The sequence below is a fragment of the Columba livia genome, chromosome 2 (genome assembly GCF_036013475.1).
Source record: "Columba livia isolate bColLiv1 breed racing homer chromosome 2, bColLiv1.pat.W.v2, whole genome shotgun sequence".
NCBI classification, from domain to species: domain Eukaryota; kingdom Metazoa; phylum Chordata; class Aves; order Columbiformes; family Columbidae; genus Columba; species Columba livia.
In genome coordinates, this window is record NC_088603.1 from 61,995,911 (window position 1) to 62,009,523 (window position 13,613).

The window sequence follows — 13,613 nt, forward strand, 5'->3', positions numbered from 1 at the left end:
TTGAGTCTTGCATCTGGGCAAGAACAATCCCAGGTACCAGCATAAGTTTGGGAATAACCTGTTGCAGAGCAGTGTAGGGAAAAGGGACCTGGGAGTCCTGATGGACAGCAGGATGACCATGAGCAGGATGACCACTGTGCCTTTATGGCCAAGAAGGCCAATGACATCCTGGGGTGTATTAGAAGGGGTGAGGTTAGTAGGTCGAGAGAGGCTTTTCTCCCCCTCTACTCTGCCCTGGCGAGACCGTATCTGGAATATTGTGTCCAGTTCTGGACCCCTCAGTTCAAGAAGGACAGGGAACTGATTGAAAGAGTCCAGTGCAGGGCCACAAAGATGATTAAAGGAGTGGAGCATCTCCCTTATAAGAAAAGGCTGAGGGAGTTGGGTCTCTTTAGCTTGGAGGAGTCTGAGGGGTGACCTCATTAATGTTTATAAACATGTAAAAGAGTGAGTGTCAGGAGGATGGAGCCGGGCTCTTCTCAGTGACAACCAATGATAGGACAAGGGGCAGTGGGTACAAACTGGAACACAGGACGTTCCACTTAAATATGAGAAGGAACTTCTTTCACAGTAAGGGTGACAGAACACTGGAACAGGCTGCCCAGGGAGGTTGTGGAGTCTCCTCCTCTGGAGACATTCAAAACCCACCTGGATGCCTCCCTGTCTAGGTGTTCCTCCGCCAACAGGGGAATTGGACTGGATGATCTTTCAAGGTCCCTTCCAATCCCTAATATTCTGTGATTCTGCAATGTAAACAGGAGATTATGGAAGCACTAGGGAAAGCTGTGAAGACATAAATCTGAGCTTTTCCAGCATTCACTTCTGTGACACTAGTTTTAGAACTGAAAGTAAATGTCATCTCTTCAGTATCTCATCTCTTTATGCCATAACCAGTTTCAAATAGTCTTGTAGACTTCTACCACCACTTAGCATTTGCAGCTTCCAGTCTGGTAGGGAACAAGAAAGTAAGTGTTGTACATTTGAAAACACTGCTGTTAGTGCAGCGATGTGTTGACTCATAAAAATCTGCATAGTTATCTGTATGTACTTGGTTTGCAATGTGGTGCAAAGTAAAAGGTCCATCCCTGAAAGGGTCTGTGAAGAGAAAGGAGTTTGACTACAAAAAGGCAAGGAAATAATTTCCAAACAGGTTAAGAGCTAAGAATTCACTTACCTCCTCAAAATCAATTTACAAGAGTGGAATAGTTTTTCTCCTAGCTTTGTTCATTGGGATAAGGTCACTCAATGTAAAGAAATCATAACATGAAAAAACGGTTTGTATTCATTACCTAAATATACCTTATCATCGCCTGTTTCTTGTGCCATTTGCATTCAGCAGCCTCACAAATTATCTGCATTTTCTGATACACATTTTGCCCAAGGTGTTTACAATTGTATTAAGTCTTGTTTCTTCTTGTGGCCAGGGAGAACGCAGAGGTTCCTTGGCATTTATACGTTCCCCAAGTACAGACAACATGGTAAATGTGGATTTCAGCACCCCACGCCCAAGTACTGTGGAAAGTTCTGTCTCTTATTTACTGTAAGTTACGTAGACTGATTGTGGGGGGTTTTGATGTGGGTTTCTTCATGTTATATCTGAGGAAATGGAAACAGTGTTATAAATTTTGAAAAATGCAAATTACAGGGGTTTCATTCACTACTTTTTTGAAATTCAGTTAATCTTTTCTCTCACATAAAATATACAGTTATATAGTTGCATTTTACACACAAACAAGTTTTTGCAGTAAAGGCTGGTAAGATTAAGTGGACATTCATGTTAGCATTGCTTCATGGGCTTTTGTTTACCAGCTGCTATAGACAGAGCTAGATGTCATTTCTGTGTCTGGTTCAGAAAAACCCAGGAGAGATGCAAGCAAAAAAATTGCTCCTTCCCTAACTCTTCCATGATTCTTTCAACAAACAGACCGTGTGTCTTGTAAACTGAGGAAATTAATGCTACACACACCTGAAGGACAAAAAACAATAACTGTTTCACATTTCTCGTTAGATATTTGCTCATTCATTTTCATTTAGCCAATTTTGACTTTTCCTTTTTTTTTTTAATCTTCATTTTTCCCTATCTTTTCCCCTTTTCTTGTTTTTTCTTCCTTTTCAGTGACTACTGGTTTTTAAACCTGCTGTATATATATTTTATTCTTCTTCAGGAGGGACAAAACTGGACCAGTTTGCCTTGACATGCAAGCTTTAGAGCAGAGGAGGAAAAGTATCCGGGATACAGAAGACACCATTGCTCATCACACCCTACAGCAATACCTGTATAAACCCAGGCAGGAGGTGAGTGCATGGGACTGTTTTCCAATGTAAAACTAGGAGACATCAGGAAGCAAAACTTGGGAGCAAAACTCAAAAGCAAATAACCCATCGGCAAAATTTTCACCTTTGAGGAAGATATGCTTTGTCTATATTCTTTCTCATTTATGATCATGCCTCTTTAACAGAAGTAGTGCCTTTGATTTCACTGGGGCCAGTGGAAAGCAGAACTGGGTCCATTATAGGTTCTGAAGCAGAAATAAATGACGTGTATCAGCTGAAGTGATTCAGACACCTCTAGGGAGAGGCTTAGTTTGAATAACAGTCACTTTTACGTACTTAAAATTCCTGACTTATGCACGTTTCATGGTGAAGAAAGAGAAAGAAAAACAGGAGTTTCATTACTGCCTTCAGACTAGTTTTTGGTTTATTCTTTTTAATGGAGTTGCTTACATTTTCATGACACTGATTGAATGCATGGATTCAGGGCTTCCAACTGTATTTCTAAATAAATGAATATTGTCTTCCCTTCCTGGCCACAGCACAAACACCTATACAGTCGACATGAGATCATGCACAGTGAAGATGAGAAACAGGACAAGGAGATTTTCCACAGAACAATGAGGAAGCGCTTAGAATCTTTCAAGAGTACCAAACTAGGAATAAACAATGCCAAGAAGCTCAATAAAATCCACAAGCGAGACCGGGGCCAAAAAAGGGTAAAATACTTTCACAAGGACCCAAAAGTAGCTGCCTATTATACACAGGGGTGGGGAGGGCAGAGAGGACTCTGAAGGGTCCTACATCCTGTATTTAGCTTTGCCCTATCGAACTTCATGAATTAAGGCCTAAGCAAGAAGAGATTAAACTATGAGATAACTCAAGGGACATCTTCTCACATGCTGCTTTTCGCTGTGCTTTGGGTCTCTTCTTCTGGGCGAGAGGTTTTCAGTCACTTGAAAAACAACAAACCTGGAGCCATGCTTCAACACTGTGGGGAGATGTTGAAGGGTAGATATATCAGGGTAACACTACAGCATAGAGAATTCCAGAAAATTTGCATGAAACTAAGAGGGAACACACAGCATACAAAGGGCCGAAGTTCCTTTCTTTTCCTGTAGTAAGTATGTATGTAGGGGGGAAACTAATGACATCCATATTGAGTGTCAAACAAAAAGTACAACAGATTTCAGGGTTATGCTGCTGAACTCATGATTTCAAAGGATGTCACTGCCATTGCTATCTGATGATGATAGCATTTTTGGTAACTTTGTTTTCTTTCAGCGAAACAGCAGTGCCATACCAAATGGAACAATATCTTCAGAAAATCCAGTACAAGATTTTACTTTGAAGGAAAAAGGTAAAAAGACTCTTAGACCAGTTTCATTATCTGTATTTTACCAGCTACACTGTCAGTAAAGCATCATTGAAAAATTCGTGATATGCAACAGTGAAGCTGATACTAAAAAGGGACTTCTAGCCATAATTCAGAACTCAATGTGGGGATCTGCTCCCTTCGCAGCGTCTCAATGATTTAGAAGTTGTTTTTCCAGGCAGCTGGATGACAAACCAAATTTTAATTGGCTTTTTTACTCATATTTTTAAAATATCACATTTAAATGTTGAAAACAAAACAATGCATTGGCTACAAAGTAGATGAACTTTCAGCTTGCTTTTGGATAAGCTGCATAGTGCAACTTTTGCTAACATCTTTGTTTTTCATGACAGCAGAATATGTCTGCCCAGCACACCATGCCATATAAAATTAAGTAGTTGTGATGGCATTCCAATTTGAATTAAAGGTTCATTTGTTTGGAAGGGTCTGAATCAGATTGACACTAAGCGAGCACATTAGAACTTAAGGAGTGTGTAACTTTGAAAGGAACACATGGTCCGAGGCCAGCACTGATTCACCCTTCATGCACAAGTCTATCAAATTAGTCAGCCTTGAAAGTGTGATCTGAAGCTGACTGGCCTAGGGAAAAAAAAAAAAAAAAAAAAAGTTCAAGCAGAGAGGGATTTATCTTTTCTCAGTAGCTCCAAGCAAAGATCTTTTTCTTTATGTATGTTCTTTGAATAATTTTCTGAGCATTATTTCTGTGACTGACAGGGGCAACGCAGGCTTACTGAATAAGTGTAATATTCTAGAATCTTTCACATAGGAAGAGCTTTCTGAATACTTTTAAGTGGGTCATTCAGTGCTGTCTTGTCAAAGAACACTATGTATCAATGTCATCCTCTACTCGGAAAAAGAAAGCTTCATTGGAAGACAGTCTTAACAAGTGGTTCAGCAGCTGTTGTAAAACCGGTTCTACTGAAGCAGAAGTAGCAATGGCCTCACCAGGTATGAAATCAGTCAGGATACTAATGCTGACCTCCATCAAATGGTGAAAATGCAGTGACTGGTCACTATATTGGAATGACGTTTGTCAATCTGTGAGCATTTAAGACACAAAACACAGCAGCAACAGTGCTATGATGTCATAGGTTGGTTTGTTTCAGTCCCAGGAAAGCAGACAATTCTGATAACCAAAGCTTAGCCAGAGTGTGAAACCTCTTGCTATCATAGCACCAGATAATAATGCAAGCCACATGCCTGTGTTGAGTTTCTTGATGTAATTGGTATGTAAGCTGCAAACTCTATATACATTCACATTTCAGTGCTAAAATTATTGATTAAATTTTGCCCTTATATAGAGCCTTGTTATTGATGTGTTTTTGATAACTATGACAGCATCAAAACATTATGAAATAGCATCTTCTATTGGAACTGACAAAAATCTCTAATCAAATTTGACTTTTTTCTTTTTTTTTTTCCAGATTTGGAGTTTTCTGAATCAGAAGAAAATAATGATTATGAAACTTTGCATCTAGGCAAAGGAGTTGATTTCCTAGCTAATGTGACAAAGCAAAATTCCACAGATACACCTACTGGTAAAAATATTATTTACCTACAGATTTTTTTTTCTCAAATATTAAAAAAAGTACTAGAAATGCTGCTGATTTCGTGTGTATGTTTTGTTCATTTATGTTCTCTTAGAAAATATATTTGCTTAATATTAATTTTGACAGATAGCAAGCCTTGGATGTCCAGAAGTATGGACAGCATCAACTTTGCTATTTATAGAGGTTGTGGCCATGACTGTCTAAACCAGACCTAAACCCACTAATTATATCTAGCAACAGAAAATGTTATTTTAGAGTTTTCCTGCTTCACAAGACCAGATAATACTAGTCCTTTGGAAATGTTTTCTACTTGCATTTGAAGCACTTTGTTGCAATAAATTTCATCCTGCTTCTTTCAGGCATGATATCTCCTCTTAAATTCACAGCTCCCACAGATCCTTACAGCCTCATGGATGTCAATGAAAAGGGCAGATTTGAAGCATTCCTGGAATATTCATTGGACTTGTGTTTCAGCCCTGAATAGCTCCAAAATATCAGATTGAAAGTGTATCACTATAAATAACAGAAAATACATTATATAATTTATAAAGTTTGAAAATTTAGTGTTTCTCTTTAGCATTTTTGTGGTTTTGGCATGCCATTGTATACTTCATGTGTAACATGGTACATACAGTGAAGAAAAATACTTGTATCTGTACTCTTTGGGCAGACACACTGATACAGCCTCCTCACTGTTCCATGACAAATTTTATGTCTGAGAACATATAAAGACATCTATAAATCAATCTGGAAATAAGTAGGTGGCAAGATGCAAGACCTAGGCTCATTTTTAATATCTATTTTTCTGTTCGAATACTACAAATTTTATATCTAGATTAGAAGTCTTCTTGACTGTTCTGTGGCCTGCTCTAGCTGTCTCACACACATTCTTTTATGAAGTTGTGCAGTTTATGCTTTTGCAATTTTTTTCTATCTTTTGTTTCTTTTTTTATGGCTTTGATTTTAATTTTCTGCAGTTATTTTTTATTGTGCTTTATTTTGCTTAAAATTTGCTGATTTCTTCTTTTATTTATTTTATCTTTTGTCTCCAGATATCGCAAACGTAACTGAATATTGGACATAATACCCGATTTTTCTCTTTAATAAAAATCCAAAATGACTAGCAATAACCAAGGTAGAAAGAGCAACCTGTGTGTATATAGTGGTTTGTATGTTGGCTTAGTCACACATATACCAGCATGTATCAGCCTATTTTTTTCCCACTATAGTCATCCTCCTTTTAGAAAGCATCTTGCTCTATTACCAAGGAATTATTCTGATTAATTGTATTTGTCACTTGTGAACTTCTTTTAGGAATTGATAACCCAGTATTTACAGCTGATGATGATCAAAGCATCTACATGAAGTTCTCACCATGGTTATCTAGTGAAGATACTGTGGTACCATCACAAAGGGCCCGAGTCCAGATCCCATATTCTCCAAACAACTTCAGACGGCTAACTCCATTCCGACTCAGCAATAAATCAATAGATTCCTTCCTGCTAGCAGATGGTGCAGAGGACCAACCCAGAGCTTTTCTCCCAGAATCAACACATATGTAATATTTTAAAAGATATTATCACCTTTATATTTACTCAGCCTTCCTATCAACCCTGTCTACTGACAAGTAAACTTACTTTTCTTCTGCTTTTTCTTTTCCCAGGGCACCTATTTCCTTCCTGATTTCTCCATACAACCACACATTTTCTGTTTTCTTCCAGTTTGAATAACAAAACATCTTTGTGTTTTCTTTCTGCAGAAGAACTGTCCAACTATTTGTGGGCCAATAGCTTGTTATTTTTACATCAGAGAAGGGTCCCGCTCTTTGCTTTGGCCTGAATGCTTTAAATGCCAAGAAAATAGTATTCCAAATACCAGTACACTGTGCAAACAGTTTCAAGAGGCTTCAGGTTTCTTTATTAGTCAGTTCTAGATTATAAAATTTGTATCTGAATTTCCTAACAAGAAATCAGGTAATTCTGATTCAACCTCCTTAAGCAGTGATTGGTCTTTTTGAGTAACATTGTTACTACTGTCTACAGCTGTAAGCAAAGTAGTCTGAAGCGTCAGAAAGACAATTCATTTGCTGGTGCCAAAGGATGGTTCACCCATAAGAGGTCAGATGAGTCATTTAACCCATTGGATTCTATTGCATTCAGATATACAATAGGAGTAGCAGGGCTAGATCAGCAATAAGCTGGGCTAAGATTCATTCTTAGCATAATTAGAATATGATTTTTGATTCTGTTGTTAAGAAACCTTGAGTCAGTTATGAACATTTGTCTTTATTCAGTGCCCAGGAAGGGAAAATGGTTCCACTGCAACAATACAAGTACTCAATCACACTGCTGATGTCATCACCAAATGACCTAAGAAATGGTTTAAAAATTAAGCATGTTTACTAGAATGCATCAGAATTCCCTTGCGCTGGTACAGGTAATCACACAACAGACTGTGGAGAAGAAGCATTCCAGTTTTGGTTAGAGATTTATCCTTAAACTGTGAGTTTATCTTAATTCAGATCTTATATTAAACCAGAAAAACGCTTAGGTTTCTGATGCAGTAAATAACTTGTTGTTTCTGATGTGTTAGAGACTTAAAATTAAATTTACCCTGGGTTTAAACAAATATCCTAGTTGCCATTTAATTCACACTTTGTGGAAATTTTCTGCACCATAAAAAGCAGCCTTTGCTACTATAATCAACACAGTGAGTGCTGTAAATGAGGTGGGTCAGGTCACAGTTCAGACATCATAATTGAATAGAACATAGGGCACTGTGAGGACTATGCATTAAATTTTGTGAAATCTATGATCACAAATTTATGGCCTAGTGTCCTCTGCGCACCAACAAATAAAGGAATGTGGTAAGCTGAATGTACTTCTGTAGTTGATGAAACTTTTTTCAGACAAATACCTCAGGGTAAGAGTGAATGATGGAAATTTGATTTGAGAAGAGCTTCATAAGGTTTTGAAAAGAAAAAGGATGTTCCATTTTTCTTCTGTTCTGGTTTCTGTCCCTGCAGAAGATGTGCTAGTTCAAGTGTAATTATAGGAAACACATCACTTTCTTTACTGGAGTGTCTTGTTGGTCTGTGGTTGTTCTAGTACTCAGTTCCTTATAAATACATTGTTGATTATTTTTAAATGGTGTTTTAAAATGAACACTGAATTAATTAAAGAACTGTGAATTAAATTCCAATACCCTGATTTAAAACTTGAACAATGAGCAGCATTTCAAAAGGACAACTTCTCCTTGACACTTATCCACATTTAAATTATCTTCATTATTTTCTCCCACTGGGAACTTCATCATAAAATATTGGCATATGTCTTACTGACCATTTTGTTGCTAACCTTTGTTCTTTTTTTCCATTTTGTTGCCTTATTTATAATGGAGTTTATTATTAGGAACTGGTATGTGTACGTGCTTGTGCAGGTATTTTTGATATATCAAAATCACTGCGTTTTGACTACTGTGTTTCTTAAGAAGCGTTTTGGGAAGTTAGACTTGCCAAGCTAACAACCTTTGGCCTTGATTACTCTCTGAAACAGTCCTCTGAATTACCTATAGGAGAATGATACTGAAATTTCACTTAAAGCTTTTAAAAAACAATGTAAACTGGAAGTCAGTGGTGGAAATGTGAAGTTTCTCTACACAGTCTAAAGTATATAGAAAAGTGGTTGTAGGCTCTGGTCAGTAAGAAATTGACTCCCTGGTGACACCCTCTGCTACTTGATTGAAAGACCACCATTTCTTTCAAAAGTTTCTGAAAGATCTCCTTGCTGAGAATCAGGACTAAATGTTTCAAGATAAAGATACACCTTAATGACCAGATGATAGCTCCATCTCCTAAATATCTGAAACAGGTTCATCACAAAGCCTGAACTAAGTTTTGCCTGATAATCAGCAAGGATAAGAAGTTTAATAAACCTACTTTAGGTTGTCCATGATAGAAATTGGGACATTGCACAGTTTCCCAGAAAAAGAAAAAAAGCCATCTAAAAGCCGTCTTAAACCACTAACTTTCATAATACTTTCATAAAAATAGCCAAATGCAAACCCCAACAGCCAGCATACTAGTACAGAAAGTATGTTTTACAAATTTTTCTGTCTCCCTGTGCTCTCTAGGTGATATGGACCATGATGTTGAAATGACAGAATACTCCTCTTCAGATGACCAGCTAAACCAAAACCAAAGTGTTTCAGTGACTCCGCTCCATTTCTTCCCATCTTGCCTCCAAATGCCTTGGGGACCAAACTATTCTTCGTTGGAAAACAGAGGGAATATATCTCTTTCTACTGTCTCTGAGTATATAGCTTCTTGTGACTCAAATGTGCCTGACCTCTTCTGGGAAGCACATACAGATATGAATAACAAACAGACAGTAAACTCAGGATATTGTTCTGAAATTAGCTACAAGTCAGAGAATTCACAAGAAGAGAATCCTCTGCTTATGTTTGAAGGGCTGGAAGACTCTTTTATGAAGGAGGCCCAAGAGAAGGGAATGTTAATTGATGCACAAGGAAATTACAGATCTGCTGCAGCCAGGCGTGTACAAAGTCGACGTTCTTTTCACAGGCCAAAACCTCTGCAACACCCCAAGCTTCAGAAGCTAGCATCTCTTCCAGCATCTTGCCATGTCCCTCCACATTCTTTGGAACAAGAGGAAACACAGTTGTGAGCCAGGACTTACTTGAAAGAAGATGAGAGAGAATAACTTGAAAAAAGGGCTTCTGTAAAAAAAGAGAGCAACATATTGATTCACGGGCTTTGCTCTAGAATGGTTTCAGATAGAAAGGGAGTGGGGTCCCATGATGTCAGAAACACTGGAGCTTTTCTGCTGCACTTACATGTTTAAGTTCTTGTTTGTAATGAAAGGGTGCACAGTGAAGGGGAAATATGCCTCCTTGCTATTTTTTCATGTGGTCTGTTACAAAAAATCAATATTATTTTCGGAGGCTAAACCAGTAACCTTTTAACATACTAAATCCTTGTGGTTGTTTTGTTTTGGTTGTGATTTTGCTTGTTTGTTTGGGGTTTTTTTACATGGAAGTGGTTTATTATGCCATAAATACATTTAAAGAAATAGGTTACATTTGCTGCTTCAATAAGGAAATTCAATATTTATGATGACTGAAATTAACATAGGAGAAGCCAATGGTTAGCCTTTTGCCTACTAAGCCTACTCTGATTGAAATGGATCAGTGCCTTTCATAAGTGCAAGCTAAAGAAAAATATTTTCCTGCTTTTGAATACTTGTGTCACTGAGTAATCATGGGATATTGACACTGGAAAACTTTCCAGGGAGAAGAAAGTCCTAGCATCTTGAAATTTAATCAAGGACTCCAGGAAGGCCATTTCCTTCCTTCATCTTCATTTCCTCTAGTCAGCATCACCTGAATGAAAGAACATCCAGAATTAGCTCGGAAATTTAGTTTGTGTGGTCACAAACAACTAATTTAATATTCTTAATTAAGCTGCTCTATTTAAATAGCCTCATTCAGACAGAAGTATAAATATTTGTAATTTTTACTGCTGCTTTGGAAGATAGACTATTTTGTTAATTTATGTATCACTTTCAATAGCTGATCAGGATAATGGTCTAATAGATGCTATCCTATGTCTTGCCACACTGTTTAAGTGCCACAATGACTCAGGATGTTGATGGTTCAAAGTATTGCACAGAGGTATGTACATGTTTGTGTTAGGAACTAGCTTTATTTTTTTTGTCCTCAGTTTTCTGTTAAAAAATCGTAGTTATGATTGCACCAGACAGCTATTGTGCATGAATCTGATCTACATCACCCTGAGAACAGCTGGAGACATAAATAAAAGCCAACTCGGATGAAGACTAAGTGAAATTTTAGCTTGAAATCTTCAGTGTATAAGTTGCAAAGGTTCTTTGACATCAATAGAAAATGAGTACTTAACTGTTTTTGTGATCCTTACATGTACCTTATTTCTATTTGGTATCAGTGTAAACCATTTGTAAATGAGTTAAATCACCTTCAGGGAGGTATTTGAATCACTTAAGACTGAATCCAACAGAGGCTTTATTTGGTAAATTTTACTTTACCTATAGGAATTAGTGGTTGTTTCACTCTACCTACCCAGATCTTGAATGGATTCTATGTGATTCTGTGTCAGATGTCAAATTTGAGATCTACCCAGACACCCAAAAAGAGTGGAGCAATATGTGAAAATTTCGTACCCCCATGCTTTTCCTCTCTTTGTCCTTTTTGCTAAAACCACCTGTAAGGTGAGTGCAAATTGCAGAGATATGACGGCAAGTATCATATATAAAATTTGATACATAGTGTAGAGGTTAGACTCAGAATATTGGTTCTTTTGATATCAATCCACGAACAGCCGCCTGTTTGCAGTCATCCTGGGCACTGATTCAAATCAATGTCCCTAATTGGAAAGCTTCATCACCCAGAGGTAAGTCTTGTTAATGAGGGTCATGAAACCTAAGGCTGTCACCAGCAGGGATGCTAATTTTATGATTCAATAATGTAAATACAATTTTTTGAAAACTGAGTACATATGAACACACTTTTTTGGTGAAATAGAGCATATCAATGTTGTTCCAGATACTATAATTGGAGCAAGTCATTGGCATAGATATTATAACAGACCATGACTGATCCCAAATATTAACACAGGTAAAGTGCAATGTGCCAAAATCTAACCTCCAGTATCATAGCATAATACTGAAGTACCATCACCAAAGTTAGCAATATGCTTATCAGGTGTTGACTTTGAAATAAAACTTTCATTTCTTATTGCTGGTGTACAGAGGTCATTGCTGTGCAGCTGGAAGAAGAGTGACACTGTGGACTGTGCTTTCTGCATGCTTGTTGGAGCTTTCCTAATCTGTTTGCGTACAGGCTACCTCAAGAAAACATCTGTAAATCATCACCAGCAAGGTTTTGTTTGGCATAGTTTCTCGATTTGAAATGCAATTGAAAAAAAGCTTCATGTCCCAAATTTCTATATTGAGAATATACACTTTGCTAGAATATAGTGGATTATAATTCCTTATTTTTTTCCAAGGCAATTGCTCCAAAAAACATGTTATAAGAGTTCATCATCTGTCTTTTTTTTTTTTTTCCCATACTCTTTCTATGTACTTTCACATTTCAGTACATTTCCTGTGGGTGCAAGTGTTTGGTTGCTTCTTCAGCACACTTTATCAGTCAAACACTACTAAGCTCCATCCCAGCAACACAGATTTAGAGCTGCTGAGGCTGTATGTATCAGCTTCTTTTTTTATCAGGTCAATTATATTGGAATGATCAGCTGGTAAATCAGTTCACCTCTGGTGAGGCCAGTTCCATTCTTGCTTCCCTGGCTGAAAGCTCTGGGTTTTTTTTTTTGGTGACACACTCTGTCAAAGAAATTAAAGTTGGGAATTCCACAGTTGGTATTTCTCAAAGAAGCAACCATGGCCCACCTTATTGTAAAAAGATGAAATGCAGGAATATTTGATGTGTTGTCTCTGCATTTTGCTCCATGTATAAGGTTCTTTTTAACAATGTCTATTATGCTGCACTATGACCTAGCAATGTTAAAAAGTGTTGCCTGCATTCAGACAAATTCTGTCTCTCTGAGCTGTGAAGCTAGTTATTGAACTATATGAAATTATGTTTTACAAATTTATGGTCTAGCCAGAGATTCATGTAAAAAATGTTGGAAAATAATCATGTGCCTTAAATTGTTACTCTTTAGAGTGCTGTTGTTTGGAGATTTTTTTGTGTACTTTCCAAAAGGTGTCAACTTACTGCATATATTTTTAAACAAGTCAAGTTGTTCTGCTAGTGTGTCTTTATAGAAACATTTTAATAGTATGTCATAATGAGAAGTTTGGCAATAAATAGTATCACTTTGGTGGAATCACACTGCTTTGGCAAGTGATTTAGAGAATCCTTTATTTAGTACTTTTAGAGAAGACCTTCCATACAAGACTCCTGAGTAGATCGCATTTCTGCCATTAGCTCAAACTTTGAAAGGACAATAGTGTGCTGCTGATAATTCTTGTCATTTAAAAAATGCAAATCACTAAAAGCAGCAGCAGAAGTTATATATCTCCTGAGTGTTTCATCATCTGACAACTATGACACGTTTTGTATAGGTCTAGCCCTACTGCAGTCAATGACACAATTCCCTTTGATTTTATAAGCCAATATTTCCATCCTTAGAATAGCAGGGTCTGTATATATATAAATGTTGTCATTATAACAACACTATAATTTGAACTTTAGAAACATGATCCTATACAGCATCTCATTATAATATAATTCTTTTGATACAAAGATTGAAGTGATCTTTTGAGGTTTTGTTTTAGTGTGCATCAGTTTTTGAAGATTTGGTAATCACTAATGCCAGCCAG

At 37.2% G+C, this 13,613-nt stretch overlaps 1 protein-coding gene across 3 annotated transcripts in view; it reads left to right on the top strand.

The window, feature by feature from the left end:
• The window catches only part of SLC9A3 (solute carrier family 9 member A3), a 63,399-nt gene extending 50,277 nt beyond the window's left edge, over positions 1-13,122 (top strand). The window contains exons 11-17 of one of the 3 annotated variants that reach the window (XM_065052219.1): positions 1,425-1,540; positions 2,166-2,295; positions 2,814-2,990; positions 3,556-3,631; positions 5,092-5,205; positions 6,532-6,775; positions 9,349-13,122. In XM_065052219.1, coding sequence (XP_064908291.1) covers positions 1,425-1,540; positions 2,166-2,295; positions 2,814-2,990; positions 3,556-3,631; positions 5,092-5,205; positions 6,532-6,775; positions 9,349-9,352 — 861 coding nt within the window. In that variant the 3' untranslated portion in view covers positions 9,353-13,122. Of the gene's footprint in view, positions 1-1,424; positions 1,541-2,165; positions 2,296-2,813; positions 2,991-3,555; positions 3,632-5,091; positions 5,206-6,531; positions 6,933-9,348 lie in introns of those variants that run through there. The other 2 variants (XM_065052218.1, XM_005510187.3) reach the window with 2 other exon arrangements.
• The last annotated feature ends 491 nt before the right edge of the window (positions 13,123-13,613 follow it).